Source organism: Plectropomus leopardus, chromosome 1 (assembly GCF_026936395.1).
Source record: "Plectropomus leopardus strain MGB_pleo_1.0 chromosome 1, ASM2693639v1, whole genome shotgun sequence".
NCBI lineage: Eukaryota > Metazoa > Chordata > Actinopteri > Perciformes > Serranidae > Plectropomus > Plectropomus leopardus.
The window spans coordinates 24,653,775-24,681,458 of NC_142176.1; the positions used below are offsets into that span (position 1 = coordinate 24,653,775).

Consider the following 27,684-nt stretch of genomic DNA (forward strand, 5'->3'; position numbering starts at 1 on the left):
ATGTCGTCCCCCCTCTCTCTCCCCCTTCACTCTTGTGCTGTCCTGTCAATTAAAGACAAAAATGCCCCAAAAAAATCTTTAAAAAATTAATTCATTAATTAATAACAAATGTCTAAATAAAAACAGCTCCCTGAGGTTTTACAATGCGGTTTTTAAAAGGTTCCTCCCATGCTGACTGTTTCATTGCACTTTGTAATTCATTAATTTTATTGGCAATCATTACAATAAAACACATATACAGATAATCAGCAAAATGCCAAAAATCAGCTCCAGTAACCAGCTAGGCCGATAATCCTTATTATGGATGGCACTGAGAGCGCCCAGGGGAATGTTCTTGGTATATTTGGTGCATTTTCTGTTTCACATCTGAGAACACTACAATAGAATAAAGCTCATATGGGCGTTTAAAAAAAAGTCCACAAAATCAGGCTGCCATTCATTGTCTATGGAGCAGCTCCAGACTTAATACTTCACAAGTTTCAGACTTACGTCTCTGGTTTCTGTGATAGTGAGTAGCTCATGCTCACAAATATTGATTGAACTTTCGTAAACCACGAAAAGCACTCATCAGAAGTGTTAGTTTAGGTGTCATTCAGCTTTAAGAGCTTTTTAAATACACTGCAGTAGTAATGTTTTCTTAAAATACAACTGACGGGCAACATCATCTGCCAGCTGTAGCTTTTAATTTAAATTTGTCAGGTAATCTGTTTCATTAAATGCTGTTTTATTTCACTAATCTTGCTTTTTGTATGCAGTGTAAGATTAAATGTCTAAATTATGGTTATGACAAAAATTATTTCTGATATACTGGTTTATTGTCATTTGTCAGATGTAATACCACTATACTATAATTTTAAAATAACTTTAAATTCACAGTGTGTACATAGGTATCTTTAAATCTTTGTGAACTATCGCCTGGTAGATGATATAAAGATGATGTACCACTCAGTTTATTTATATAAAGCTGCACACTCGTGGTCTTGTGGTATAAGTAAATAGTATTATCAGGTGATCTGCTGAGTAAAACTGAGAAACTTCTCAAATCTTAAACGTAGACTGAATAAAAAAAGCTATTCTGGGTTTTCGTCAGAGTGGTTATCAGGCTGCCTCATTAGACAAGCAACATATAGAGGTGAGCTGTTTACTCCAGTGCTTTTCATGTATATAGGAATTTTCTTTTTTACTTGCACACAGACACATACCATGGCATCGGTAGTACAGATTTATTAGCATTTCCATAGTTTTTATTATAAAACACAAACAAAAAAGCACCATACATACACGATTACAACAATTAACTGTACCCATGTATCTATAACAGAAATCATCTAAAAATCAGCTTTGTCACAATAAAAAGATAAATCAGAGCTTCGGTAAATTCAGGAAGCATTTGGACTGCAGAGATTCTTCATATGTAGTTAGAGTGTTACTCAACAATTCTTTATGTGGCTTCCCAATTAAACCTGCTATGTACTTAAAGGAACATTTTACTAATTTCTGAACTTATTCCATGTGTTAATGGTGTTAATGTTTTTAATGGTGTGTCCTTAAGTGGCCGTGGTGTAAATCAATGTTCTCTACAACTGTAGAAAATGGAAACAGCCTGGTTTACCAACAAATGCCACGCCTGGCTTATATTATCCAGCATCAGTTTACTGGGGACATACTACGGAGGCTTTGGATGTTATCATTTTTGTTTCTTTAACCTAACTAGATAACCCATGAACTATCGCTCTGATAACGATAAAGCCTCTGGGGGCAATGGCCATAATTTGGTAGATCCAGTGCAGCCAGCAGATATCCAGGCCAAGACCTCCTCTTAGGTGTGCTCATTATTTTGTCAAATCTCGATGAACAGATTTCTGCATACAAGGGCAAATATAAAACTAAATTAACATCAGACGATAGCGAAGGGGTTTTGAGATTGCATTTCGGCAAATGCGGTCCGTCAATAGAAATAGAATGAATGTGTCAGAATAGCTGCTCAAACTAATCTCATCAAATTGGTTACAGATTTGTGGATTTCCATCCACATAGTTAGAGACAAAGTGTTCCTTTAAGACAGCATTTATCAGTCTCTTCTTTAAGGCTACTGAGCTGAACATTGCAGGTGTAAAGAGTCCGCACAGAGGTGTAGTTTATTCATCATGGCTAAGGTGCTGAGGTGTTAAGAGTAAGGCGTCTGTGAGCACCGATACCCCGGTTGTGGCTATACTTAGTTAAGGGTGAAGGGAAGGTATTGGTAGTGGATTAGAGTCCGTAGCCCAATTCTAAATCAACCTCCATTGATTACAAATGATCGGACGGCTGCAAATAAAGTATGAAAGATTTGCTTGGCTTTTAGGGGCCGATTTATTTCAACCTATGCTTTCAGAATTGTAGAAAGGCCTTAAAGTTAGATCAAACTTGGGGTTGATTTGGAATTGAGTACAGAATTATCGTTACTGTTTACAGACAGTAATGGGCAGGATTTTAGCACAGTCAGCGGCCCACGTTTCAGCTGCTGCCTTCAGGGTCATCGGGGTTGGACGGCAGAGCACAGACACCTACACCTTGATTTATCCAGCGCTGGTCTCCTCCTCTCCTCTGGCTCTCCTGTTGCTCTGTGTACTGGCTCAGCAGAGCTCCCACTTGCTCCTGGTCATTAAATGGACTGGGACGGAAATTGGCCCGTAACCAGGCTCGGTACTGGGAACAAGACAACAGACAAAAAAGTTAGATCAATAAATATCAACATCAAACACATTACAATATTACCTCGTGACTATACACTTTGCATATATGTAGTGGCTTTAACACGCAAATTCAATTTATTTTATCCCCATCTATAAAGCTACCCCCAACCATAATTTACATAGAGCTCTCTGAAATGTGGCTCCTTAAACAGACTGTCTTTAAACGGTGACTGCAGTGATATCAACATGATTAACCCCATTCATGAGGCTTATCCTGGTTATGATCATATTCAGGATATGGTGTTTACATGAGCACAGAGATATCTGGTTATTCATATAGCACATATACATCCCAGTTTTTTTTCAGAGTACTCCAGCAACCATATTCGGGTTTTTCATAAATGGAATATGCTGTTTACATGCTCAAACACATAAACAGGATACTGCAAAAACCCAATCATAAACAGGTTTTTCATGTCGATGTAAACACACTCATTGTGTCTAATTTAGAATATGTCTGCTATGTATTCTTTATATCTGAATGGAAAGAGTTTTTGTCTTTCTGTCTGTCTTCATGACAGTTTTCATGACAACCGTTCATCTAATTGACTTCACACTTGACGGGTGTTTTGCTGGGAACCCAAAGACGTGCAGTATCAAGTGTGAGTGGTTGAGATCTACAGGACATATTCACTGATATTATGCTACCATCATGGCTGTATTAAGAAAACCGGCTACTACTGCCAGAGGTACACACTGTGTAGTGTATTGAGAGGAGAGCTCTTTTAACTGTTACACATCTAAAAGGCATGCTGGGTACAGCTTACTCTCTATCACTTGCTCCAGTACATCTAAGAATTGAAAAAGAGAGACTGGAGATGTTACATTGTAATAAACTCAAACATGTCAAACATCAGCATTTTAACTTTCAGAATTAAAATGTTGTTCCCTGAAATAGTCGGGCTCTGGGACTTCATTGAGGCCATAAATGTTTGTGTAAGCATTTGCACCCAAATGACACGTATACTCCACTAAGGGATGCAACTTTGTCACGGCAGGTGTTTTGCTCAGGACCCCAGGAAGCACAGTGTCCAGGGTGAAGTTGTTTGGATGAGCGGTTCTTGAGAAACCTGCAGGGAGCAAAACTGGGGGCCAAGCAATCGGCCCGTTCTGAACAGGCACATTTTGAAAGTGCACTGTACCAGCACGATTAAATCTTCGTTTGATTTTTTTAGGTCTATCTACCATGAAGTCACATATCCTTGCTTTCATAAGTTGTGAATTGACCTATTATTGCATCACATTGGATCTGAGTTGTTTTCTAAAGAAAGATCCAAAAATAAACTTTGAGTGCAAAGATGATTTCACAGACTGGACTGAGCCTTTCAACAATATAAATTGTACGTCATGGAATTATATTCCATATTTTTATTTTCTTTTTAGCAGGGGTTGAACCTGAAAGTTGGGAGAAGAGAGCAGCACAAACTTGTCGTGTCCTTGCTCACACAGTCACCTGAAGCTAAGGATTTCCCAAGAACACCTCTTACACACAGAAAACCTCCTCTTTAAAAAGACTGAATTCATTGTGGTGTCTGTAAAATTAGACATTTATGGTGTTTATCAGTATATACTCAGTCCAAAACCCTGATCACAGAACAAAATACTACAAATCTATTAACTGGCATGTGGAGCTACTCCATGCCAACTCCACCACATGTTCATCATGACATCTATTTTTGTTTTAAGGTGGTAAATAATTTAGATGTTCAGTTGTAAAGAACAAAAAAATTAGAGGGTTTGCCTTCATAACTGCCTCCAGGAAAGTGCCATTTTTTTTATGTATTGGTCTGTTGGCCAGATGACAGAAAAGTGTGAAGACCACTTGCAGCTGCTCATACAGCAGTAAACAGTATTGACTTTTTGAGATACTATAATAGTGTAATTTGTGCGTAAAGTTAGTTATTCATGAATATTATCTTGGTGTTAATTGTCACTACAGTGCAGACTGAGTTTGTATTACATGTTGCAGCCTTCATTTCTAAGAGAAATGTTCAGGTTTTGGCTAATTAACAGCAGATGGTCAAAAAAGCGAGGAATTGAGATTTCTTAAATGATGTCCAGGAATTTGCAGCAATACCTTGTTCTTTGCGCAATACAATGAAGTGAAAGTCACTCTGAACATATTATTTATCTTCCTAAAATTAGTATTCTCACTCTCAAACCAAAAACCAAGAGAGTACAGCCCTGACTCATAACATCAGTAAATGAATGACAGTACAGTAAAAAGATAAGACATCAATAAGCAGTCTGACATCAAGTACAAGATTCTGATAACTGTCATCTTAAAAAAATCAGATTAAAAGCTAAAAAGTGTGCTTAAGTGTGAATTTGTTCTGTTAGAGCTCAAGCTATAACCTTTAAGTTTTTGACAAAGGGTGGATTTAAGACAGTTAAAGGCTCAGGTTTGTGGATGTGTTACTTCAGAATGAAGACATTTTATCACTTTTTTATTCTTTCAACACAGTGAAAACAAATATTTTATAAATACTATGCAATTTATTAAATGCAAGGGGCACTAATGAAGCTCTCCTTATGTGGAATTCTCTGGTCTTTTTGCCTAATATGAATAATTTTGGGAGCCTGTTTTCAATGCCCACTTTGGACTTTTATAATAAAAATTATTAATGTTTACTTTCACTAAATATGCATTTTCAGTTATAAGATGTGCGCTTAAGTGTATGCTGCTGACCCTGTCAAAATCAAAAGCATAATATGTTTTTCATAATTAAATAGAAATGTGCTTGAAATGTGTCTGTATGTAATTACTTGTTCCGTGTGCTACTTATCCACAAAACAAATATGTTTTTTTCCTCTCTTATGGGCTGTGCTTGGATTTCCTATGTCACCTAAATGCATCACAGCTCCTCAGTCCAGCTCTGTGGTAGTGCTAGCTTTCTGATGGAGTCCAGATCTGCTAATTGATTACAGCTTTGAGTGACAGTATTATCAACCAATCAGATTTTGATATGTAGCGACAGCCCGCCCCGGGGGTCCCGGTGTATCGCTGCGCGAGCCTTTGGTGTCGTCATCAGCTTTGAGCTTGACTTGGCGGGCTTTGACGTTAGCTAACGAGCTACCGACTTATTGATGGAGAAACACAATGGCCGCTGCATTTACAGCTGCTACCGACCTTGTTGCCGATGTACCTCTAGTTCCCTTTTCAAGAATATCGTTTGTAGATAAGAAAGAAATAATTACAAGAGGAAGACCTACACCTAAACCGGATGGACTTAGTGAGGCGAGCAAAGGTTTGTGCTGCATTTCACTCAGAGCAGCTGTGAAGCTATGAGTGGCTAACAGCTAGCGCTGAGCGGAACAAGCTATTTAGCTGACCATGTTTACTGTTTAACAGGGAGCATAAAAAATTGAAGACTGCATTTTTTTTTGCAAATCTGGGAGGATTATCTGCGTTTTTTACACGTTCACCCAAACGCACCAAGTTACTGGGTGAATGTTGCCAGAGACAGAGAGGTGCGGTGGAAGTGTAACTCCTGGTTGGCGTGTACGTCCATGATAAAAGAGTTGAGCTGTTCAGTACATCCGTGACCACGCTGAGGTTTTTGACCGTGAAACGGTACACTGTGCATCAGGACACTTAACGCAGTAGAGACACTTTGAGTTTTTTCTTTTCGCCGTCTTTGGCATTTTGACTTTGCTGATGTGCTCTTTGGGATTCTGCAAAATAAGAGCTTGGATGTTCAGTTCAGTCTGGCCGGAGTTTCAGACGTTTGCCAGAGCGGTGAAGGTGAGCGGGGAAAACTTGGTGGCATCTTTGACAAGACAGTGGAGGCCGTGGGACAGCTACTCGCAGCCAGAGGAAGACCAGACCCTCCCAGATCATTACTGCTGGCCCTGACTGAAACCCCACGGTACGCGACTGCATTTACACTTTTATAGACAATATTGTTGTTGCCGTTGTTTGTGTTAAAAATGTGTCTTTAAAGAGCCAACACAACACATTATAACCTGCCAAAAAGTGATTGCAGCTCCTATTGTGTCACAAAAAGGTTGTTTTTGCCTCAAAATGACTTGATTTCGTTCATAGAGATTATATTTGACAGATTATATCTCACCCAGTCCCTTGTGTAAATACCTTTAAAAGACCAATGCATCAAATAAAATGCAGTTTTCTACTTGGCAAAAAGTGATCGCAGCTGTTATTTTGTCACTGAAAGGTTGTTTCTGCCTCAAAATCGCTTTTTGACACCAGCACAGTCTTCATCATCATCCTCTCACAGCAGGTAGTAAGCACACCCAAACTTTGTAAAGTCCCGTCAGTTAAAAATAGTAAACCATTGTTCAAACCTCAGATAAGAGCTAGTTAACTGGATAAACAAGGTTCCATAAGGTTTCATTTTGATGTGCACAAGGTCGGCTCAGTGAAATGAACTTTGGCAAAGGTAAATAAAACGTCACAATAATGTCTTCAAATGTAACATCAATAAAAAGAAAATTTAGTTTAGTTGTTTGGATGACAAATTTGTTTTCCCATTCTCATTTGTTTTATAAATCCTTATTAAAACTACTGATTCCAATATTTTTCTGAGTAAATATTTAAATTAAAATACAACAATTTATTTCCTAATCACCAGAAACATGACTGAAAGTGACAGTAAAATCAGTTCTGTTAAAAACACATTGTTGCCTCATCTTTCCACCAAACAATAGAAAAGTATCAATATTGGTATCGATAAGGACTCGGATTGTTAAGGAGTCTCAGTAATGGTATCAATATCAATCAAATGTAACAGTCCCCATCCCTAGTCCTGCTACTGTGACGCTGTGGCAGCAGATGTTTTAACAGCTGCTTTAGTAACATTGTTGTCTTAAGGATTCCTCACGTTCTGAGGCCAGTGTGGGAAAAGCACAAATACAGAAATCCCATTTCCCCATAAATCCTCGAAATCAGTGCAAGGTCTACAAACAATTATCTCTTTTTTTCAAACATGTTATGTTGCAAGATGCTGACAGTAATGCTTGACACGTGATGAGCAAAACCAAGCTAATGCAATCCCAGCAACCCCCCTGCAGTTCCCCTTCTCTACTCAGTAGCTGGGTCAGTACTACTTTGAAGGAAAAGGCTCAAAGTAAAATGCAAGTTGACATTTCCCCACTCCCTACAGCATCCTACTTGAACAAATATTTTTCATACAAGCATAAATAATAATAAATAAAATGATCAAATCATATCCTGTGAGGTCGTGTGCATGTTTAACTGGCTTTGAAGCACCAACAACAGCACATAAGACACAGAAAATTTAAAGGGATACTAATATATCATAGAGCTAATGCTGGAAAAATGCCAGTAAGGAAAACATTACAAAATGTGTAGTTACCGTAAAACTTCAGTTAATAGCCCATGCTATTATTTACTTAAACCACTGAACTCAACAGGCTTATATTTGGGACAGGCGTCTATATGGACAAGCTTTTAATTCCTTTCACACAAAGCTGTTGCTCAGCAAAGATGGAAATACAATCAAATTGTTAAATCAAACCTCTTTTGCTGCATCTCTCTTGTTTACTATGCCTGTATTATTGTCTTCTTTGGTACTCGTGGTCTCAGTAAAATGAACTGCATGATTGAACTGAGAGAATCTTACTAAGCTAACTGTGTGTGTAGCATGTCCATATTGGCAAAAGTTTAAATATTTATATTTGTATGTGCGATGTAAGCAGATAACTAAGCTCCAGTGGGTAGCTAACAACCCGGTTTTATACACCCAAAGAATTTTTATAATTTAACTCCATGGCAACAAGACCGGGCCTCTACGTAAGACGGGCGCTTTCTTTTTGTGTAGCCAAACAGGGCTAGTAAAAGATACTGGGTATCTAATTGGGACTAGGCTTATATTTGAAGTTTGAATCCCTTTGACTTTAGGCTGCAGACTGTGAAAGGGGGGTGGATGTCTTCAGTAGGTATTATGTGTGTGCATTCATCATGTGTTCACCTCTGAGACTTGTGTTGTCTGGTACTCTTGCAGCTGCTGCTGGAATCCGTAGTTTGGGCCGACAAAGGAGCGGACAGCCTTGACTGCAGACAGACACTCCTCCCAGCTGTAGTGGGTGACAGTCATCAGGTAGGCCACCACCATGGTAGTGCTGCGGGACACACCTGCAAGGCTGCAGTAAAACAAAGCATGCAGCGTTGTCATTTTTTACAAAGCAACCGCATGTTTCCAACCTCAGTTCTGACTAGTAAAAGGCAAATAACAGAACACAAAGAGGGAAGTTTTTCTCAGTTTTTGATTGTATCCTTTGAGGCACAATACAAGCCTACAATTCAAAGTGAACATGACATGTTTTGACACCCCCACATGTAAAGAAGGAGGCATTACAGTCATAAAAACCTACCAGTGAACAAGACAGGATCCACCATTCAGGCGACACTCATGTATAAAGCTGATGCACTCTTTAAAATGCTGTAATCTGGAAGGGAAAAACAAAAATGAATAAAATGTTAAATAGCGAGTCGTGGAATATAACTAACTAAGTAAATTTACTCACATTCTGTACTTAGTATGAATTTGAGGTACTTGTACTTTACTTTGGTCTGTTCTTTTCATGCCACTTCATACTTACATTCCAGTAAATTCCAGAGAGAAATATTGTACTTCTAGTTTACTACATCTATCTGACAGCTTTTAGCTAATAGTTACTGAACAAATCAAGATTTATTCCATAAAAAGCATGTTAAAGTTTTTATAAAATGTTATGTTTTGTTAAATATTAAACTACCCAACAGTTTATACAAGGACCACTAACAATTAGTTGATTGACAGAAAAAGAATTATTTAAAAAAAAATACATATATATATTTTAATTTTGATTAACATTTTTGACAAACATTTAGGTAATTTTTTGAATTTCTTTTGAATAATTTTGAGTTTTGGGGGTGTTTTTTCTCTTTTTTCTGGATTGGGTATTTTTACTTTGAATACATTAAGTATATTTCCTGATAATACTTACTTTTATGTAAATATTAAATATTTTCAATGCAGGGCTTTTATCTGTAACAGTATTTTTACAGGGTGGTTTTTGCACTTTTAATTAAGAAAATGGATCTGAATACCTCCTCCACCACTGTATATAGCACACGTTTCTGTGGTTTACAGTACAAACCAAAAAATAATGTTTTCATTACAAAATAACTTTAGTACTATTGCTCATTAAATTAGAAAACTAGCTTGTTTTTTTTTACAAATGTATCAGGGTTATAAATCTAAAAACAGATTACAATGTAGGATATGAGAAAGGACACTTAGAACTGAAACTCCGGTGTCCAGGCCCTAACTGAGTTTCAAATAAGTTGCTGAAACTGTGATGACATGACACTGTTCTGATTTTGACAGCAGAAACTGCAGGTAACTCTCAATTACAGCGAAAATTCCCAGATTAGAACCAGTAGTTTTTATAGATTATTGTTTGATCGCAGTGAAGTTTTGATTTATCTTTCAACAACTCCAACTTGTCAGATGAGAGTAAAGGTCAGGTCTGCTCTAACAGAGAGTCTGTGGTAGACCAGAGCACAGACAGTAGGGACAGACAAGGGAAGTAACTGTCCCTTTTTTTGTCTATCTGCAAAATTACATCAGGTCCCAGCAATCATTCAGTTTTGTGTCTACAAATGTTTGAATTGAACAAAAATACAGCAATTAACCCTCTGCCTTGAGGTGGGCCATTCATGTTGACATGTTGCTGCCCTCCAAAATTAAAGTTATTACTCATACTGAGGTTTCATCTGTCCAATTTGTGAGACCCTTCTCAAAACTGCAGCCAAGAAATATTAAGAGCACAGTACAAATTCTGGATCAACAGTAAGACAATACAGACACTCTCAGAAGCCAAAACATTTTGGCTCTTTAAACGATTTAGCCACTACAATAAGGGCTTTTAAGGCTTTATATTGCATTTTTTTATAGAACAGCTGAAGTGTTACAGGGACAGTTTGAGAGAGCGGGGATGACATGCAGCAAAGGACTTGGCCTGGATGGGCGCATATTCTATGCATGCGTTTAAATATTTCCTGATATAATTTTTATTGTCTGTAGTGCCTGGATTTAAATTTTTCCAAAAGCACTTTGCAGATTTTTGATCTCCATTTAAGCACAAAGAAAGAGAAACCAGTCATCTCTTTTTCACAAATTCTGTTGTGCCCCAAACTCCACAAATAAAGAAAAACAGCTTATTATTAAAGATTACATCCTCAGAATGCAAGTATTTTCTGAAAAAAAAAAAATCCAAGCAGCACAATGTGGTGCAACCTCTCCTCAAATATCCTACTTGTTCACTGTCAGGAAACACTGATGGTGTTTTGCATAATCAAGAAGTGCATGGCTGATAGCAGCGTGTCCCGAGGAGCAGATGCTGGTTACTCAACAGCAGACAGAATAACAGACTGAGGCTAAAATAGATTGACTGCAACTTTTCTTTTTTCCTCCTTCCTGAGATCCAAACTCCTCTTCAAAAGATGTCTCCTCAGCACTTTGTTCTGTCGTCCTAGCACAGAGGCTTCCGGCCGTCTTGTTTGATATGCAGAAAATTACCTTGTGACAAGGATCTGAGGTTTAACCAGTTGAATTTAGAGAAGAATACTGACACAAATTATTGAGCTACTGTACATTCAAAATGCAAAAAGAGCTTGTGCAATTCTGTGGCTGGGTGATTTTTTTCTTTTCACATATTTTCATCTGAACGCATAAGAAGTAGTAGTAACAATAACAACAAAAAAGTACCACATGTGTGTCAACACCATGGTGTTCACACAGACACCTTGCACAAATGCACATCTCATTTTAGAAATGTTTGATGCAAATAAGTCAACACCTTCATGGTCAATGCACACTGTGCTTTAAAAGCATAGCAGCCTTGTCATGAGAGTGTTGAAAAAAAGGGGAATCCCTGGCCCTCGACAAACAGGTACAAGTGCATGTATTTAGAAAAAAGAGGTTATGCTTCACCAGTGAGATTCTCAGTGGAGTGCTAAACCCCAAATCCAGTGAGCTTATTCCAAAAGTAGCTCATCTCAAGTATTCAAGTCAAGGGGGAGTCAATTCTACAATAATAATTTTTCCTTTTATAGGTTGAGTGATGCAGCCCATTGAGCCGGTAACATGCACACCAAAGTATAGATACAAGAGCTCTAAGGAAGTTTCAGGTCTTCAAACCGCTACAGTTGCTCCAAAAAACACAGAGCCTTCATGACAAAGATGTTCCCTGCTGTGGAGGGGCCATCAGAGCTGACCACAGGGGCTCCCTGGCTAGTGGTGAGCTTGGTGGCGCGTCAGTTGGCCTCACCACTCCCTCCAGCCAGCCCAGTGATTGTGACAGAGGGGGTTTATTAAAGCACTGGGTGGTCGAGGCCAACAGCCAGATGTCACACTGAGGTTTCCTTCCTCTGCTGCCTGAGGGAGGGACACTTGATTGCGACAGTGGAGGTCAGACACCTCCAACCCAACCCAATCAGCAAGACCCAACCAAACGCTAAACCTCAGATCTCATTAAATTGAATTTTACCCAGTTTTGTTTCCTTTCTTTTTTTTTGCAAAGCAAACCAGAACAAAAGTTCCTTTTAAAACTCCACACAAATTCAATGACTGCTGAACTCAAAGTCACCCTTAGATTTGTGGGTACCAGCAGCATTCACTCTCCAAATGCAGGCCAAAACAACTTTTTTATTTTAGTCACATATTAACTTAACATTTAATTACAGTCTACCAGCAGCCCTATGCATTGTCATTTTGTTCTGATCATAGTGGATTAACCTTCGAATCAGGACATTTGAATTAATAATTCTGAACTGAGTAGATTGAATAGGATTGTTTTGTGTCCCATCTTTATCTGCTGTTTTTTCCCCTACTGCCTCCCCGTCTTTCTCCTTGTTTTTGTATGACCAGTTCCCTCATGGTATGGTCCTTGTCTCTGCAGACTCCACTGTTGATGTGGATGGTGTAGGGAGTACCAGTACACATGGTGTCAGCAAGGAGCTTCACAGGGATAATGTAACACATTAGGGATTCATGCAATTGCTTTAGATGTCCCACCTCTGTCTGACCAAACATTGGAGGGCACAAGTACAGCAACAACAACACAACCCCCACCAGGGGTAGCAAGACTGCGCTTTTTTGCATTGATGCTCAAAATGCAACCCTTGATTGATGCTTCTGTTTTGTGCCCTCAGCCCGTGTCAAGTATTTAATCCAGACTTACTGCAGCTAGTGTTGCATGAGGTCAAAGACTCTATGAAGATGTCAACAGAAAATGCAGTGACTAATGTGTTGTGTTAGCAAGCACTGCTAGGGTGGAGGTACAGCTTATGCATCTTTCAACATCGAGTCTGTCTCATCAACAATGACACACTGAACACACAATGTTTCTGTCTCTCTATCACACATACACACACAGAAAATAAAAGCTATTGTTAGTGCTCAGTCTCTAGGAACATAGCATAATTATTTTAATACTGCAGGGTCTACTTGACTTAAATATCCCAAAGTCATGAGCTGAACCGATAAAGTCTTTAAATTTCACTGGTCACTCGTCTTCTAATGCACTGCTTAAATTCAGGCACTCCTTGTATAAATTAAACAAGCCAGAGGTAAATATCCAAAAACTATCAACAGGAATCATGTGAATAAAGAAAGAAATTAATTATTTTTCTATACTGTTAAAAGTCATTGTATAATCTTTGCAACGGATTGCGTTGGGCCGTCACACCCTGGGGCCGCAATCTGGAGGGTAAAAAAGTGTTGAAATGATGGTGCATGACTCATCGGCACTTTAGAAATTCACATGGACAAAATGAGGTATTAACACTATTAGTATATTAAACTATATGTGTCTCTCTGTGTGTGTGTGTGTGTGTGTGTGTGTGTGTGTGTGTGTGTGTGTGTGTGTGTGTGTGTGTGTGTGTATACTCACAGGTTCTGGCTGGAAGCATCAGCTGCATGAATACAAAGGTACGTCATGTCCTGTAAGAAGATGCATAAAAATCTATAAACTTCACCTTTAATAATAATATGCATCGATATATGAGTTGAAGAATATATGTCATGCTTGTCATATCTGGGTGTAATTATTGATGACTAAAATTGTTGCCCAGTGGCCTCATCACAAAAAACTATCCTAACTGCTTGTCCTATGTTAACTTAAGTTTCAAAGATAAGAAAAATCCTATCTTCTTATTCCAGAAGCAAGTGCTTAACTCATGGCTGTGTCCTATCTGCTCTCAGACCTCTTCCCAGACCTCTTTATCTAATCTTGACTTAAGAAATCCTAACTGCAACTGTTGACTGATCAGTCATCCTGTAAGGGCTTTCTCTTTATTAACATTGCACCTGAAACTGCCTGTGTCTTTGATTTGAATGTACCGGTGGACTGGAAGCGTCCCTTGGCAAAAAAAAAACAAGCAAAGTGCATTCGTGGTCTGAATGACTTTTGGCAGCGCCCCAAGCCTGCTTGTCAGCCTTTCCAGAGCCAGGCATAGCAAGTCAATTACATTTAAAATGAGTCATCGTGGCAGTCAACATATACCCATTAATACATGATTGGGCTCAATTTACAGTTCCAGTAGCCTTTCAGTCTTTGTATTTCAGTGTTAATGTTATTCCCAATCCATAATGTCATTGCAGTCCAGACCTAGAAAAAGTGCTGCTGCCATTTTTGGCAGTAATTTGAAATTAGAAGACAGGGTGTATGCCATCCTAATTTAAGACTCCTTCTGCCTCTGTATCAGCTAAAGTCCCATCCTAAGATAGGATAGCACTTTTGCCTTGGTGCATTTAGGACACATGTTTCTACAGTATCAACAGTACCAAATGACATTCTCAAAATTAGCCTATCAACATTATCAATAGACTTAAAAGAGCAAACATTAATAAGTTTTATTAAAAAGTGCCTACTCTGCTGTGGGTTATTTGTTACTTAAACTTCACAGCATTGGCAATGAAAGTAAACAAATCTGTCTATGCAATATTAAATTCTACAAGTCTATTTTATTCTAAGATCGCACCTTTTTTGGATTTGGAATCTATAGCCTAACTAGTTAGGGAGACTCATGACTAGGCACGACCATTGAAGTTTAGAAAATTTAGAGGAGTGGCCAAAGACATATGAAGCACATTTTTAGATGGGGGGGAAAAACCTGTTAAACCTTTTTTTATGATTTCGGTCTTTAGGCGACACATTTTTATAATTGAAGAATGTAAGAATTAATTTAGACAACAATTGTAAATAAAATAAATGAAAATGTTATAAAATAACCATTAGAATTTATATTTATCTTTTGTCACTGTATGTACCACTCTGTATGTAACTGTAGAGAACATAGTTGATTGTTGAGTCTAATTCCCAACTACCAACACAAAGCACTGGGATTTGACGACCTGGGAATGAGACTCAACAGTTAACTCTCGAGAGTTACACACAGCACCTTGAACTCACTGTTCAAGACGAGCATAAGCAACTGACTGAATACGTGAATTTGTCTGACACCTGGATGTGACATTCTGAACATTTTATGGGTTTTGCTAAGACACACTGGGCAACAAGGCCCTCTGTTGTAAATAATTTCCCACTGCTACAAACATCAGTCTCTGAACAGTGTTAAATAACAGAATAACTGTCCCTGAATTTAATATCTCACACTATAATCATTGCCTTGTAATAACAACAAATTAGAGTGGCTAGAAAAACTTTTCATGGTTTCCTTATTAAATCCTGTCCATAAACACACACACACACACACACACACACCACTCAGCTTTCAAACTGTCCATTTCAGCCGCTAAACTCTCCTGCTCCAACCATAACTCATCACCACCCCCAGCTGGCTGACAGGACACATCACACTATAACATGCACAGTCATACCAAAATCTCCATGTAAAACTTTCACAGGAAGTAGTTTGACCCAGCCAACCTGGATTTTCCACGAACCTCAAACACAGGTTTAGCATTGTTGTACACTGACAGGATGTGGGTGATGCCATTCTTAGACAGGCTTTCTTTGTTTTCTGCATCTGGGGAAAAGAGAGGGAGAGAGAAAAAAATATATATATACATATATATATCACCAGTGTCATGTCAGTGATTTTCACACCTCTGAGCAGTTGTATTGTAAGCAGCTGCAGAGGCCAGTCAGTTGGCTGTTTGCTGTCCTGCAGCATGGTTTGGTACAGTTAGGCCTGTGGTCACTTGTTCCTGTCACTTGAACTAATTTTAGCCATTATGCTTGTGCCATCATGTGGAGCCATCATCGCTGCAGCTAAAGTTAGAAAGCTGCAACTGCCACATTAACTGGCAAGAGGTTGTTTCAGGCCAGGGAGTGACACACTAAACACTGTTGACTTATTTCATGTGAAGGAACGCCCTCTAACTTAATTGTCTTTTGTCAACAAGGGGTTTGCGTCTCTTCCCTCTGAAATCTATGTTTAACACTAGAACTACTCTCAGCTACAAAATCAAAACCTTATGTAACGCTGTATAAGGCCCAGCGCTTAATTTGAAAACCATTCACAAAAATACGAGCAAAATGTAAAGTCTTTAGCCAACTTTTTAATGTGCAGCAGTAAAATGTCTATAAAACAAAGCAATATTTTAACAATAGGCTACTAATGATAAAGTGTTGGGATGTATATCATAATGTATCAATCCCCCCCCCCACCCCACCACTGATTCCCACATGCGTTCATGGCCTATGGTCTTTGGTACTGAAAGCCTGACCTGACCGGCTCATACTGTATGTATCGAGTTTACAGACATTAAATTAAATACCATCAAATCGGTCTTACCTCTTATATTTCCAAGATAGAGCCCATCGACAACCTGTGAAGCAGCATTCACAGACATGTTGCATTCAGGTTAGATATTCATTACAGTCCAGCTCCAGAATCTTTACTTGAAAAGGAGCAAATGTCCCAGGTTGAGCCAGATTGGATTTAAGGCTTAGGGCTTAAGAACCAGCAAATCATTCCCTGCAGCCATACAAGGCCTGAGGCAACGATGCATGATTATCAGGATGAAGTGATGAGTGGCAAGCAGCCACTGGGTGTTGCTGTACTGTGGTACTAGTACCATGAAGCGCCAGGTTTCTGAATAGAATTAAGGGTTAAAATCCTATATAAATTCATATCTTTCACCTCAGGTGTATATAGAATTTTTCAGGGTTATCTCATGTTATGCTATTTTGTGTTTCCATTATTTCCAATTAGTTTCACCTGTCATTCTGTTGTCTGGCTCATGTGTTACCCTCCCATAGGTTCCTGCTACTTTAAGTTAGGCCACAGCCTTTTTGTCTGGTTTTTAAGCCCTGATCAAAACTTACAATGGTCAAAACACATTGACTCTTTCAATGATTTAGCACTACAATAAAGGCTTTTAATATTTCCTTCCTCATTTAAGCCTAGTCCCAATTAAACACCCAGTCCCTTTTACTACTGGGTGTGGCTACACATTTTGACAAATAAAGGCCTTTCTCAATTAGAGGCCCAGATACCATGCAGTTCATTTTTATAGAAGTTCTGTGGCTGTATAAATCTGAGTTGTTGGCTACCTGCTGGAGTTAACATTAGTTAGCTGCTTAGATCATGCCCACATCACATATGTTTAAACTTTTGTCAGTACTACTCACAATGTTAGTTTGGTAAGATTCAGTCATTTAGTTCTTTTTTCTGACAACATGAGCTCCAAAGAATAAGTAATACCAGCATAGTAAACAAGAAAGATGCAAAAACAAACAGAGAGATTAGTATATGTAGATGCCTATTTTAAAAAGCAAAGGAAAAATGCCCAGCAAACTATATTCATAATTATATATCTAAATTTATTTTACAGAATTATTATAATTTAAGGATTTTTTTCAGGTAATTACTGGCTTTGTATTTTTTGTTTTGTTTTTTGTTTTAACTTCTCTTTTTTAAGCAGATTTTCAGGTATTTTTTTTTGGTATTTTTCATAAATTTCTTGCTTGGTCATTTCTTCTTTTGTTACTTGTTATCTTCTTCCCATGTTTTGCGTTAAAAAGAATTAAAAGCCCATCCTATATAGAAACCTGTTCCAAATACAAGCCTGTTGAGTTCAATAGTTTAAGCAAATGACAGCCCCAGCTATTAACTGAGGTTTTAAGGTATTTCTTATTTTTATTCAACACAATGGCATTGGACACTGGTATCTGTATCATTTAAAAAAGCAAGTTCAGGTGTTGAAATCGGTATTAGGAAGGAAAAAATGTATTGGAGCAGCTCTACTTAGGTTTTGGAGTCGGTCTCTTAAAGATAACCCTTTAATCATTTTCATGTAATATAATACCATCATATTAATACATCATAAATCTAGAAAAGAAATACAACAAAAGAACTCATGTAATCGGAGATCAAAGCAGATGCAGCCCAGCTCTTGGTTTTAGCTGTTAACACATTATTGAAATATTCATCCGCTGCAGAGAGTGCACTTTGGTGTGCACTGTCAATCATATGATTGTGGACAAAGCAGAACATGTCACGTGACTGATTTAATCGATTGAATGACTTCAGTTGGGGAAGCGTGTACATACCAGCTGCACTTTGTAGAGTTTTACCATAAAACGGCTACTTATAACAACGACATTACATTGAAGTATGCAACAATGTCAAAGCCTACCTTATTCATTCCATTGCCCATGATGACTCTGGTCCAGTCTGCGATGAGCTAACACTGTAATATCTAGATCTGCTGTGATATCTAAACATGGACTTTGAATCCAAAACGCGAGGCGGAATTGATTGGCTTCAAACTCACAACACAGTGGACAATCTTCGCTTTAGTCTCTATGTTTGACTCCTATTCAACAACATTATTAAAGTCCACTACCGTGCCTAAAACAGTAGTGTTATTAAATCCGCCTTGACCTCGTCTCCGCTCCAATACAGTTCCGTCATGCTGCATCGTCTTCCGGATTGTTTTGACGTGAAACAACTGCAGCTGCGGGTTCATCCGGTGTGTGACATCACAGCATGTGGCCGCTGCAGCTCACACATGAGCTTCGCTGTCATACATGCGAATAGACCGTAGACAAACAGTCTGGGATTTAGACGTGTGCAGATTATGAGGAAACCATAAATCCAAAAGATGACGTAGCTGCTTTGCAACACCCACTTGGAGACAGGGAGAAGATGACGTAGTTCAGCCGTAAAATGGGCAGAGACGGAATCCCTCCTGTAATCCCTTTCTGCCCTATTCAGGCTTTCATCTGCATCAAGAATATTACTCCCTGACATTGATGTAAATTTCAAGGGGGGTGCACGTCCCCCTCATTATTTAGAATAGATGCATTTGCACTATAAATTGATAAAGAAAGTGAACAAATCAGTGCATAAAATTTCACCTAAATGCAGGAAATTAAGACTTTGATGTTCAAAATTTTCTGGCAGAGGACCCCAGACAACCCCATTTCATATGTATTCCCCCCAGTGTTCACAGAGCACACGCCCTTCCTTCTAGTGTCAATAACAGGAAATAAAGCTGTTACTAACCTTCAACTCTTTGCATGTACAGAGGGCGTAGGTGTTTGGGCATTTGGTTTTATAATTAAATATGCATAAATGTGTATAAAGGCATTACTTGCATTTAAATCAATTGAGCAAATATAATGTTATATTGAAATTGGTTGTTGCATTTTCTATAATGATAGCATAAGCGCCAACCTAGTTTTAGGGATCACTTTCAGATAACTACATGGTAGGTTGTATTGTCCCATGCCAGCTATTTAAAGGCTATTCTTACAAATACTTTTGTGACCAGGTCAGAGTTGCCCACAAAATGACCCACCAGTAAAAACACTCTGCCGCTTAAACTATTCAAAATCACACTGTTAATTACTTGCTAATGCAGCTTATATTTATTGTTAACTGGCACATAATAGAAGTGGTGTGGATGAGGTCTCCTCCTTCCTAATTTTAATATGAAAGTTATTTAATGTAAAGCATTATGAACACAGGAGTCAAAGACAATTAAAACAGACATTTATCAGTTTAACCATTTTTATTCTCATTTCTATAATACACAATGACCTTAAGAGGAAGTGGTCTTCCAAAATGCACAGACTGAGGTAATGTGGACAATGGATAAATACAGAAATATAGGTATTCTTGTATCTTTGAGTTGGTCTGCTTTTATCTTCAAGTATGTGTCATGGTCCTCTGGGTTCTTTACTTTTTCCATTGCTTGTTCTCGTAGTCCCATTTGGCCGAGAAGCCCTCCACTGGGTTAATTCTCATGTCCAACATCCTCTGCAGCTCCTTCTCTTTGTATTCGGCTTCAAATGTGTGCGGGACGGGTCCGTACACTGCAGAGAGACGCATGCTTAATTAGACTGCAAGCAAATGAGTGTAGTAAAGATGATAATTGCATTCCTCTTTTTGAATTCATTGTATTGGAAAAGAGGCATCACTGCATTAAATCTTAAACAGATTTATAGTCAAATCATTGCCAATCTTGCCATTTCACTTTTATGAATACATACCATACTTTCTCTGCCAGAGCACAACCAGGCCAGTGAAGCCAATAAAGAAAAGCATCCCTCCAACCACAGACTTCCACTCTGATGTTCCATGGTTCATCTCAGCAAAGCTCTGTTTGAAGCTGATGCGGTACACTGAGCATTGAAAAAACAAAATCTCAATAATTACAACTGTATTAGATGGAAAAAATACTTTACCACTAACACATTACTACATTCATTAATGCAACGTTTGCTGATAACAAATCAGTCTGACCAATACTTGTGAACATAGAAACATCTCAAAAAAGCAGAGTGCAGTGCAGTAAAGTCCTACATGCAATCTTCTCCTCATTGGAGAGAGCAGCCCAGGAGCCCTTCTCCTTCTCCTTTAGGGACGCCTGCTCTGGACTCAGGTTCTGCACATAGCAGATATCCGGGAGGGGATTCTCCCGCCTGTCAAAGTAGGCAGGGAGAGTGTAATCCTCTACCTTGGCAACACCTGCAGAGGATGACACAGCATGCCTTAATAAGTTTCACTCACACAGAATTCCTTAATTCACATCAACAGTATATGAAATGTTGTGTATTTCAAGACTAAAATATTTTGTTTCTTTTCTGTAAGTCTATACTGTCAACTACTGAAAGAGTAATCACTGTGTTGGCTGCTGTGTGCGTCACACTGTTGTGTTCTTTGTCATCTGAGTCTTGCTCCATGTGATCTGCAGGATTCCTATAGTCCTGATGAAAGCTGCTCTTTTAGTCTAGCTATGAATCTTGTTAGAATACCTGCTGAAATGTATATAAAATTTTAAAAAAGTCAACAAAACCCCACTTAGGTTAAAATACTATATAACCTAAAGCCACCCTGAAAGTTAGGTATGAATGGTTTCATTCATCAATACATTTTTACAAAAAAAGCAAACACAAAGTTTGTTCAGATTTGGTTGAAGATGGGCAAACCCATTAAATCAGCTTTCAGCAATCCCTGGCACATTACTTCCTGTTGCTGACCCAATACTTAATTCATGCATATTTAATATGTCACTTGATATTTCCTCATATATTAAAGAATACATGCCATTGCTTGCATAGATGCCTGGAGCTGTCACTTGCTAACTGTAAAATAAAAAGTCACTTCCTGTAGTCTATCTGTAATACTAGATCCAGTGCCACTGACTGAAAGTGCTTGTGCTTGTGGGGATTGATACAAGAAACTACGCTGATACAAACACTTAAATTGGCTGTGCAATGGCACCCTCAAGTGAATTTCTAGTGGTAAGAAAACATGCTTACAGAGTAGCAATTCTTTGATTTAACTTAAGCAGGTGCCAAACATAGCAATGGTGTAGTGGTGAGATAAAGCGGGTCATATACTCAGGCCAGATTCACAGGACACAGGATGTCAATGGGTTGTTGGGACTTTGGTCAGAACAAAAAGTAATGTTTAACAGGTTCTCACTAACACTTAATACTTTGAGGAGAAAAACATTAATTGAATTCTAACCCCGCTTTAAGAAAACCTGCTTTTGCTTTATTCGAGAATACATGATTTATTTGTTAAGATTTTGCATTCTAAGATAGAAGAACCAAATGGACCTCTGAAAGATCACTGAGAATTTATCTTTGATTTTAAAATGCATGTTTTTTTTTTGCTCCCAGACTGCTTCGTAATCATCTATATAAAAATCTTGAAAGAATAAACATTAATGATGTGAGGCACAATCCCTATCTATTAAACCCCCCTCCCTGCCAAAAATAGATACTACAGATACTCCATATCAATTCAGGTCACACTCACCATGTCCTCCACGTACACAGACAGATGTGGAAATGGCACGTTTGCCCACAAGGCGAAGCGCTCTGGTGGCCAACATTCTGTGGAAAAGGTCATATGAAGGATATAAGTAAACTTCTATGGCACACTTAAATACATTCAAGCATGTCTGTATGTAATTGATATGTCTGTACACCTTTATTATAATTCATGTGATATGTAAACAAACGTTTTCTTAATGTTACCATAAAAAGGTCATGTTTGTTTAGGGGAAATACAAATGACAAAGACTTAATAGTGAATTTATAGGCTGCACATCACGATTGGATCAATAGAGAACCATTATTAGATACTACATTTAAGAAAACAGTGATCAGCATTTGACAGTCGTTTGATATACTTGCATTCAAACTAAATCACGCTAATTTAGTTGCTATGTTAAAAAAAATCAAGAATTGTTTATGTATATGTGCGTTGAGTTATGTTGCTGTTGTTGATGGTGTGTGTCTACCGTTAGCTACTCCGCAAAGCTAAGCTAATGTTAGCTACAAACACAAGGTCACACCGCCCGGGAAAAATAATCACAGAAAGAGCCGGTTTTTTGGTTCAATTCTGTACAATTAAATAAAGTCCTATTTACTAGGACAGCGTGTGTATGAGCACACCGCAGACCACTGAAACGTTTAACTACTGTCTGCGCAACACACTTGCCTCCACAAATCTGATGCTACAAGCTAACGACAGCTAACCGGTAAGTTAGCCCGTCCTAGCTCCGGTCCGCTCTCACAAAGTCACTTGTACACAGTCGATTATTTCGGCTAAAATCGCCAATTCACTTAGGTCCACTAGGGCACTTTGGATAAGCACGACTTCACAATGTGTCTGAGTGTTATAGCGTTTGTTATTTCTAAGTGTGTAGGGCGATGATGTTGATAAAAAATACGACCTACTGTCTCTTCCTTGCTCCCGTCTGCTGATGCTCTGAAAGGAAGTAGATTGTACCCGGAAAGACGTAAGACACGTTATAGTGATCTAGCTTTACGTCACTTCCACTCTGATTTACGGCACCACCGGTGCTGCAGAAACGAGTCGAAGGTGGAAGTAAGATTAGCTCATGAGGCTAGGTAGATTTCGTGAGTAATTTATCTAGCTTTTAAAAAAAAAGATTGTAATTTTTCTTTAATGTACAGCTTAACGTTACATGTTTTTGTTAGAATATATAACGTCAGCTACATGTTTTGGCAGTTAGGTGGTTGCTGAGGTAGATATCTACTTTCCTCTGGGCATTAAATGTAACGTTAGCTAACGGTAACGGACAGCAGCCTCTCTCCGGCGTGTAGCTACTCTCCGCCAGGTTATTTTTTGGTCTTTTTTTTTTAAAAACCGATTTCTATATAAACATGCCTATTCAGCTGACAAGCCAGGCTTACTGTAAACTGGTTTTACACGCTGCCAAGTATCCTCACTGCGCGGTGAATGGGTTATTGGTGGCAGAAAAAACGAAGGAGAAAAAGAAAGACAGCCACAGTGAGCCAGTCTTGTGTGTTGACTGTGTGCCGCTGTTTCACGGCACTCTTGCTCTGGCACCAATGCTAGAAGTAGCTTTAAAACTGGTAAGTAGCCGTCAAGTAAAATAAACACTCAGTTATAATTGTATTGGGCGCACCTGTCTTAAACAGTCCTGTGCTTCAGTTCAGTTTTGTTGATATAAGTGTAAGGGGGTTTCACCTTTATGGTCCTTTGGTAGGCTGCAGTTGTGCTGTTACTGAGTCATGCTAACAGGTGTTTTAAATCATTTCTCCTTCCTATTTATATCAGTGAGGGTAGACTCAATATCAGAAGCACCACTTAGTTTAACAAATTAGCTATAAAATCTGCAGCTTTCAAAGTAGGGGCAGACTGATACTGTTTTTTTCAGGCCCGGTACAGATTATTAGTAGTTGATGAGACCAGTAACCGATATTTGGAACTGATATGCGTTTGCAATAAAAATGAAAACATTTCTGTCAATATTTAGAATTTGGACTATAACAAACCCCCAAACAAAACATTATTTAGTATAAAGTCAAGGAAAAATTTAAATTAAAAAAATGAACAAATAAGAATACCCCCCCCCCCCAAAGGTTTTACAAAGTAAAAATTCCTCCCATGCTGACACTTTCTTTGCACTTTTTAATTAACTAATTTTATCGGCGATCATTAAGATAAAATGCTGATACAGATAATTGGCAAAATGCCAAATATCAGCTCCAGTAATTTGTTAGGCAGATAATCTGCAGACCCCTATTTCAAAGTGACAATGACATTGATTTAACAACTCATTAATGTAATTTCAACAAAACAACACATCATTCTAATCTTTGCAAACATAGGTTTTGGATTACATTTGTTTTAGCAATGTATCATTAAGTGCAATCTATTTTCTCTACTAATGAACATGCTTTTTTTTTCTGACCTCTGTCCTTCTGTCCTTTCATGTTGTCTCCACGACACCTGCTTCCATGTCAGATCGATACCTGGTGTAAAGAAAATAATTATGTCATTGCGGGATATTATCAAGCCAACGAACGCTCAAAGGATTCGAGGTACAGACAACAACATGGACAGCCTGTTATTTCAGGAGAATCAACAAGTAATAAACCATGCCCCAAACTCACCTGGGCTCTGATGCACTACATTTTTGGTCCCTCTCTCTTGCAGACCCAACCAAGTTGCAGAAAAAGTGGCTGCCAGAATTTCCGAGCACTTCAGTGACGCAGCAATCGTTATGGTGATAATAAATTATTTAGACTGGTGTTAATGGCCTATGCTAGCATGTTTTTGTCCACTTACCTCAAGTTACGTAAATACAATACTGCTGACTCAGCCAACGGTTTCAGCTCAGTATAGTATAAAATTCAGAGTCTGAAAATATGAAAGAGGTCATTTGTCACAGCAAGCATGTATCACGACTATCTGAGATTCACTATTTAGCTACAGAGCAGTGCTTAATGATTTTTTTTAAAAATGAACATTTATCTACAAACATTATGAAAATGGAGGAATGCCTTACAGTAAATCAACTATGTCTCAAGTGTGGGATGTTGGCAATTCCCACCTGCACCTACATGCACTGACCCTGCAGACTTCTCTAAAAAGTCTGTGCTCTTTAACTTTATCACCATTCAAATATAGTGTTATTAAATTAAAAGCTGCAGTATTTTCACTGTGATTGGTTTTACACATCAAGCAAGTTTCTGTAACTTGTGCTTATAATGTACAGATGAAATGGATGCATTTGGCTCCCTGAAAGATGTTTAAAGCACAATCAATCAAAAATGCTATAACATATTTTTAAAAGGTTATCAGCAATGTTTAGTATGCCAAATAAGTTGATTTGATTAATGATTTCCTAAACGTGGTCTGGTCCTGTAAAGCTATATGTAAAAGGTCTCTATGTCACTGAATCCCTTGTCATTTTCTTTCTTTCTTTCTTTTTTTCTCCTCAGGTGGACAGTAGTAGAATAACAATGAGCTGTTTTGAGCCCGTTGTGTTTATCTATGACCATCATGAAAACAAGTGGAAAAGCAGAGAAGTAACTGCGTAAGTGTCTCTGTGTTTAGAGCTATTTTATTCAAGACTTTACTGCTTGTCTAACCTCAACAGCAGTTTCTGGCATGTGAGCTGTGCTCTCTCATTAACCTGCAGAAAGGGTGTACATTGTCTATGTATGTCTGATGGGTTTTCGGTGCCACTCGCCAAACTGATGTTTTTTCTGTCCTCCAGCGACTGTTTTGAGGACTGGAGCGAAGCACAGAAGATCACCTCTGCTCTGTTAGAGGGCAGGTCCTACGAGAACTTGATTGACTTTGATAATCACTTGGATGATCTGAGGAATGACTGGACCAACCCTGTGATCAACAAGTCTGTCCTGGATCTGTGCTAAGAGAGTAAGTCCAGAGTTACCCTGGACACGCAGACAGATATTGCCACTGTTTCAGCATGCATGATGCTACTTATTGTGTAGCACGGGAGAAGAAAAATGCTGAACGCATGGTGTGTGTTCCATTAAGAGCCCTTTGTACTGAGGATAAACTGCAGAGCACTGACCAGTTAGGCCAAAATCTCTCAAGGGCAAGCGCCATATGTGCACTGTTGGCATGTGTCCGCCTTTAAAAGGTGGTACTGAGGTGATGAAGGCAATTGCGTTTTTGACTGCAACTTAATTGTTTGGGTTTTTTTTTTTTTAATGGTTTGTGTTAATTCATAGTTGTGTGTAAATTCTAGAGTATTTGATTTTTTTTTTCCTCTTAAATTTTGCAGATAGTAGCCGTACAGAGATCAAGTCCGAAATTAAAGATTAAGGAGATGATTGTACTACTGAGATATGATATAGATACATGTTCTTTATCAAAGGACTAGTTTGTTTTAAGTCCTGAAACTCGATTCACATAGTACTGTATTCTGAAGATGTTTATGGGGAATTAATTAATAATACTCCTAAAAATGACAATAAGGATGAAAGACAACCAGAGAGAGGAATCTTTAAAGTTTTGGGTTTTTTTATGAGTGTATATTGCATCCCAGCTCAAGTCCTTCTGCAGATGCACCAGTAATAATAATGGGATGATTGATTTTAAATATTTATGCAAACATCTCTATGATGTATGTGTCCTATTATTATCCCCGGCGCACTTCAGATGGCCTGGCTGATGTACACATGACAGCGCTTTTGGTTTATGATTGTTATTCTGAAGGATTTGTTCTGAAACACAATACACTGAATCAGATAACAGGAATATGTGAATTTTGTTTTATGTTGTAAGAATTAGGTAGAGGTTTTTGTTTATACTTAATGGCCCATTCTAAATTCTACTATTTAATAAGTAATGTTAAAACATTTAAATTCTTAATGTGAGGATACAGAACTACCTTTGTATATGAGATAAGAATTAATCAGTAAGAGCTAATTACGTTAAAAAAAATGGATGTCACATTTTTTTACAGATATTTTATGAGCTGAATGTACAATGAAACCATCTTTTGAAACTATGTCTCTATCAGACTCTTGTTATTTAGTAAATTCTTTTGCTAGGTGTTTTATACCACTGACTGGACTGTTGAGAAAAAGTTGCTAAAAGTACAAAAGCAGTTACTGATCAGCTTCAGGGCTTAAGCTTTTGCTAAAGCTAAAGCTTAAGTTAAATTAATAGCAATAGATAAATATAGTACTTTTCAAAGTAAGGTGCCTCCACCATGAGCAACAATCAATCATCAAACTGCCACTTGCACCCAGTGCTGGGGAAGATATTTGGAAATCAGCTGTGCAAGCTACAAGTACTTCACACTGAGGTTTCATTACAGCAAACCTATTCTTTGGAGAAATGTAGCTACTTAGAAAAAGTAGTTCAAACAAATTTGTGAAAATTAATAATAATGGATTTTTTAAAACACTGTTCACATGTAATATAAAATTTAAATATAATAAAATACAAAAAAAGTCACAGGGCATAAAAAAGTCACTTAAGTGTATTGCAACAAGGGACCAATTTTCACAGTTCATAAGCCAAAACCATGGTAAAGTGCAAGGAATGTCTTTGATTTTGTAAACCATGTCAAGCAACTGGACCCCTACCTTCCATAATACTATAAGTTATACAATACAAATTTATATTCAGAAACACATTTTGCATAACGAGTACTTTTTATACTTTAGATGG

At 38.2% G+C, this 27,684-nt stretch overlaps 3 protein-coding genes across 4 annotated transcripts; 1 reads left to right on the plus strand and 2 right to left on the minus strand.

The window, feature by feature from the left end:
• Positions 1-1,209: 1,209 nt before the first annotated feature.
• dusp22a (dual specificity phosphatase 22a) lies at positions 1,210-18,829 on the minus strand. The gene is made up of 7 exons (XM_042501861.2): positions 18,371-18,829; positions 16,525-16,558; positions 15,671-15,753; positions 13,656-13,705; positions 9,090-9,164; positions 8,687-8,858; positions 1,210-2,688 (listed from the first exon to the last, which is right to left on the minus strand). Exons 1-7 carry the CDS (start codon positions 18,389-18,391, stop codon positions 2,497-2,499), a joined length of 627 nt encoding a protein of 208 aa, XP_042357795.1. The 5' UTR covers positions 18,392-18,829; the 3' UTR covers positions 1,210-2,496.
• Positions 18,830-19,731: 902 nt separating this feature from the next.
• cox4i1 (cytochrome c oxidase subunit 4I1) lies at positions 19,732-23,014 on the minus strand. 2 transcript variants are annotated; one of them, XM_042485870.2, is made up of 5 exons: positions 22,935-23,014; positions 22,009-22,085; positions 20,545-20,709; positions 20,232-20,363; positions 19,732-20,054 (listed from the first exon to the last, which is right to left on the minus strand). In XM_042485870.2, exons 2-5 carry the CDS (start codon positions 22,082-22,084, stop codon positions 19,918-19,920), a joined length of 510 nt encoding a protein of 169 aa, XP_042341804.1. In that variant the 5' UTR covers position 22,085; positions 22,935-23,014; the 3' UTR covers positions 19,732-19,917. The 2 variants fall into 2 exon arrangements, with proteins under 2 accessions (XP_042341804.1, XP_042341813.1); XM_042485879.2 differs by having other exon boundaries at positions 22,931-23,005.
• Positions 23,015-23,060: 46 nt separating this feature from the next.
• On the plus strand, positions 23,061-27,016 carry emc8 (ER membrane protein complex subunit 8). The gene is made up of 5 exons (XM_042486666.2): positions 23,061-23,597; positions 24,493-24,569; positions 24,685-24,754; positions 25,473-25,567; positions 25,751-27,016. Exons 1-5 carry the CDS (start codon positions 23,385-23,387, stop codon positions 25,908-25,910), a joined length of 615 nt encoding a protein of 204 aa, XP_042342600.1. The 5' UTR covers positions 23,061-23,384; the 3' UTR covers positions 25,911-27,016.
• The last annotated feature ends 668 nt before the right edge of the window (positions 27,017-27,684 follow it).

Bases quoted from the DNA above. Each gene is read 5' to 3' on its own strand.
- dusp22a (XM_042501861.2), bottom strand. From the start codon at position 18,391: ATGGGCAATGGAATGAATAAG. The intron at 15,754-16,524 runs GTAAGACCGATT...TCTTTTCCCCAG, and splicing joins CTATCTTGGAAATATAAGAG to ATGCAGAAAACAAAGAAAGC. The intron at 9,165-13,655 runs GTGAGTATACAC...TTTCCCTTCCAG, and splicing joins GATGCTTCCAGCCAGAACCT to ATTACAGCATTTTAAAGAGT.
- cox4i1 (XM_042485870.2), bottom strand. From the start codon at position 22,084: ATGTTGGCCACCAGAGCGCTTCGCCTTGTGGGCAAACGTGCCATTTCC. The intron at 20,364-20,544 runs GTAGGACTTTAC...TTCAATGCTCAG, and splicing joins CAATGAGGAGAAGATTGCAT to TGTACCGCATCAGCTTCAAA. The intron at 20,055-20,231 runs GTATGTATTCAT...GTCTCTCTGCAG, and splicing joins GCTCTGGCAGAGAAAGTATG to TGTACGGACCCGTCCCGCAC.
- emc8 (XM_042486666.2), top strand. From the start codon at position 23,385: ATGCCTATTCAGCTGACAAGCCAGGCTTACTGTAAACTGGTTTTACAC. The intron at 24,755-25,472 runs GTGATAATAAAT...TTTTCTCCTCAG, and splicing joins GTGACGCAGCAATCGTTATG to GTGGACAGTAGTAGAATAAC. The intron at 25,568-25,750 runs GTAAGTGTCTCT...TCTGTCCTCCAG, and splicing joins AAAAGCAGAGAAGTAACTGC to CGACTGTTTTGAGGACTGGA.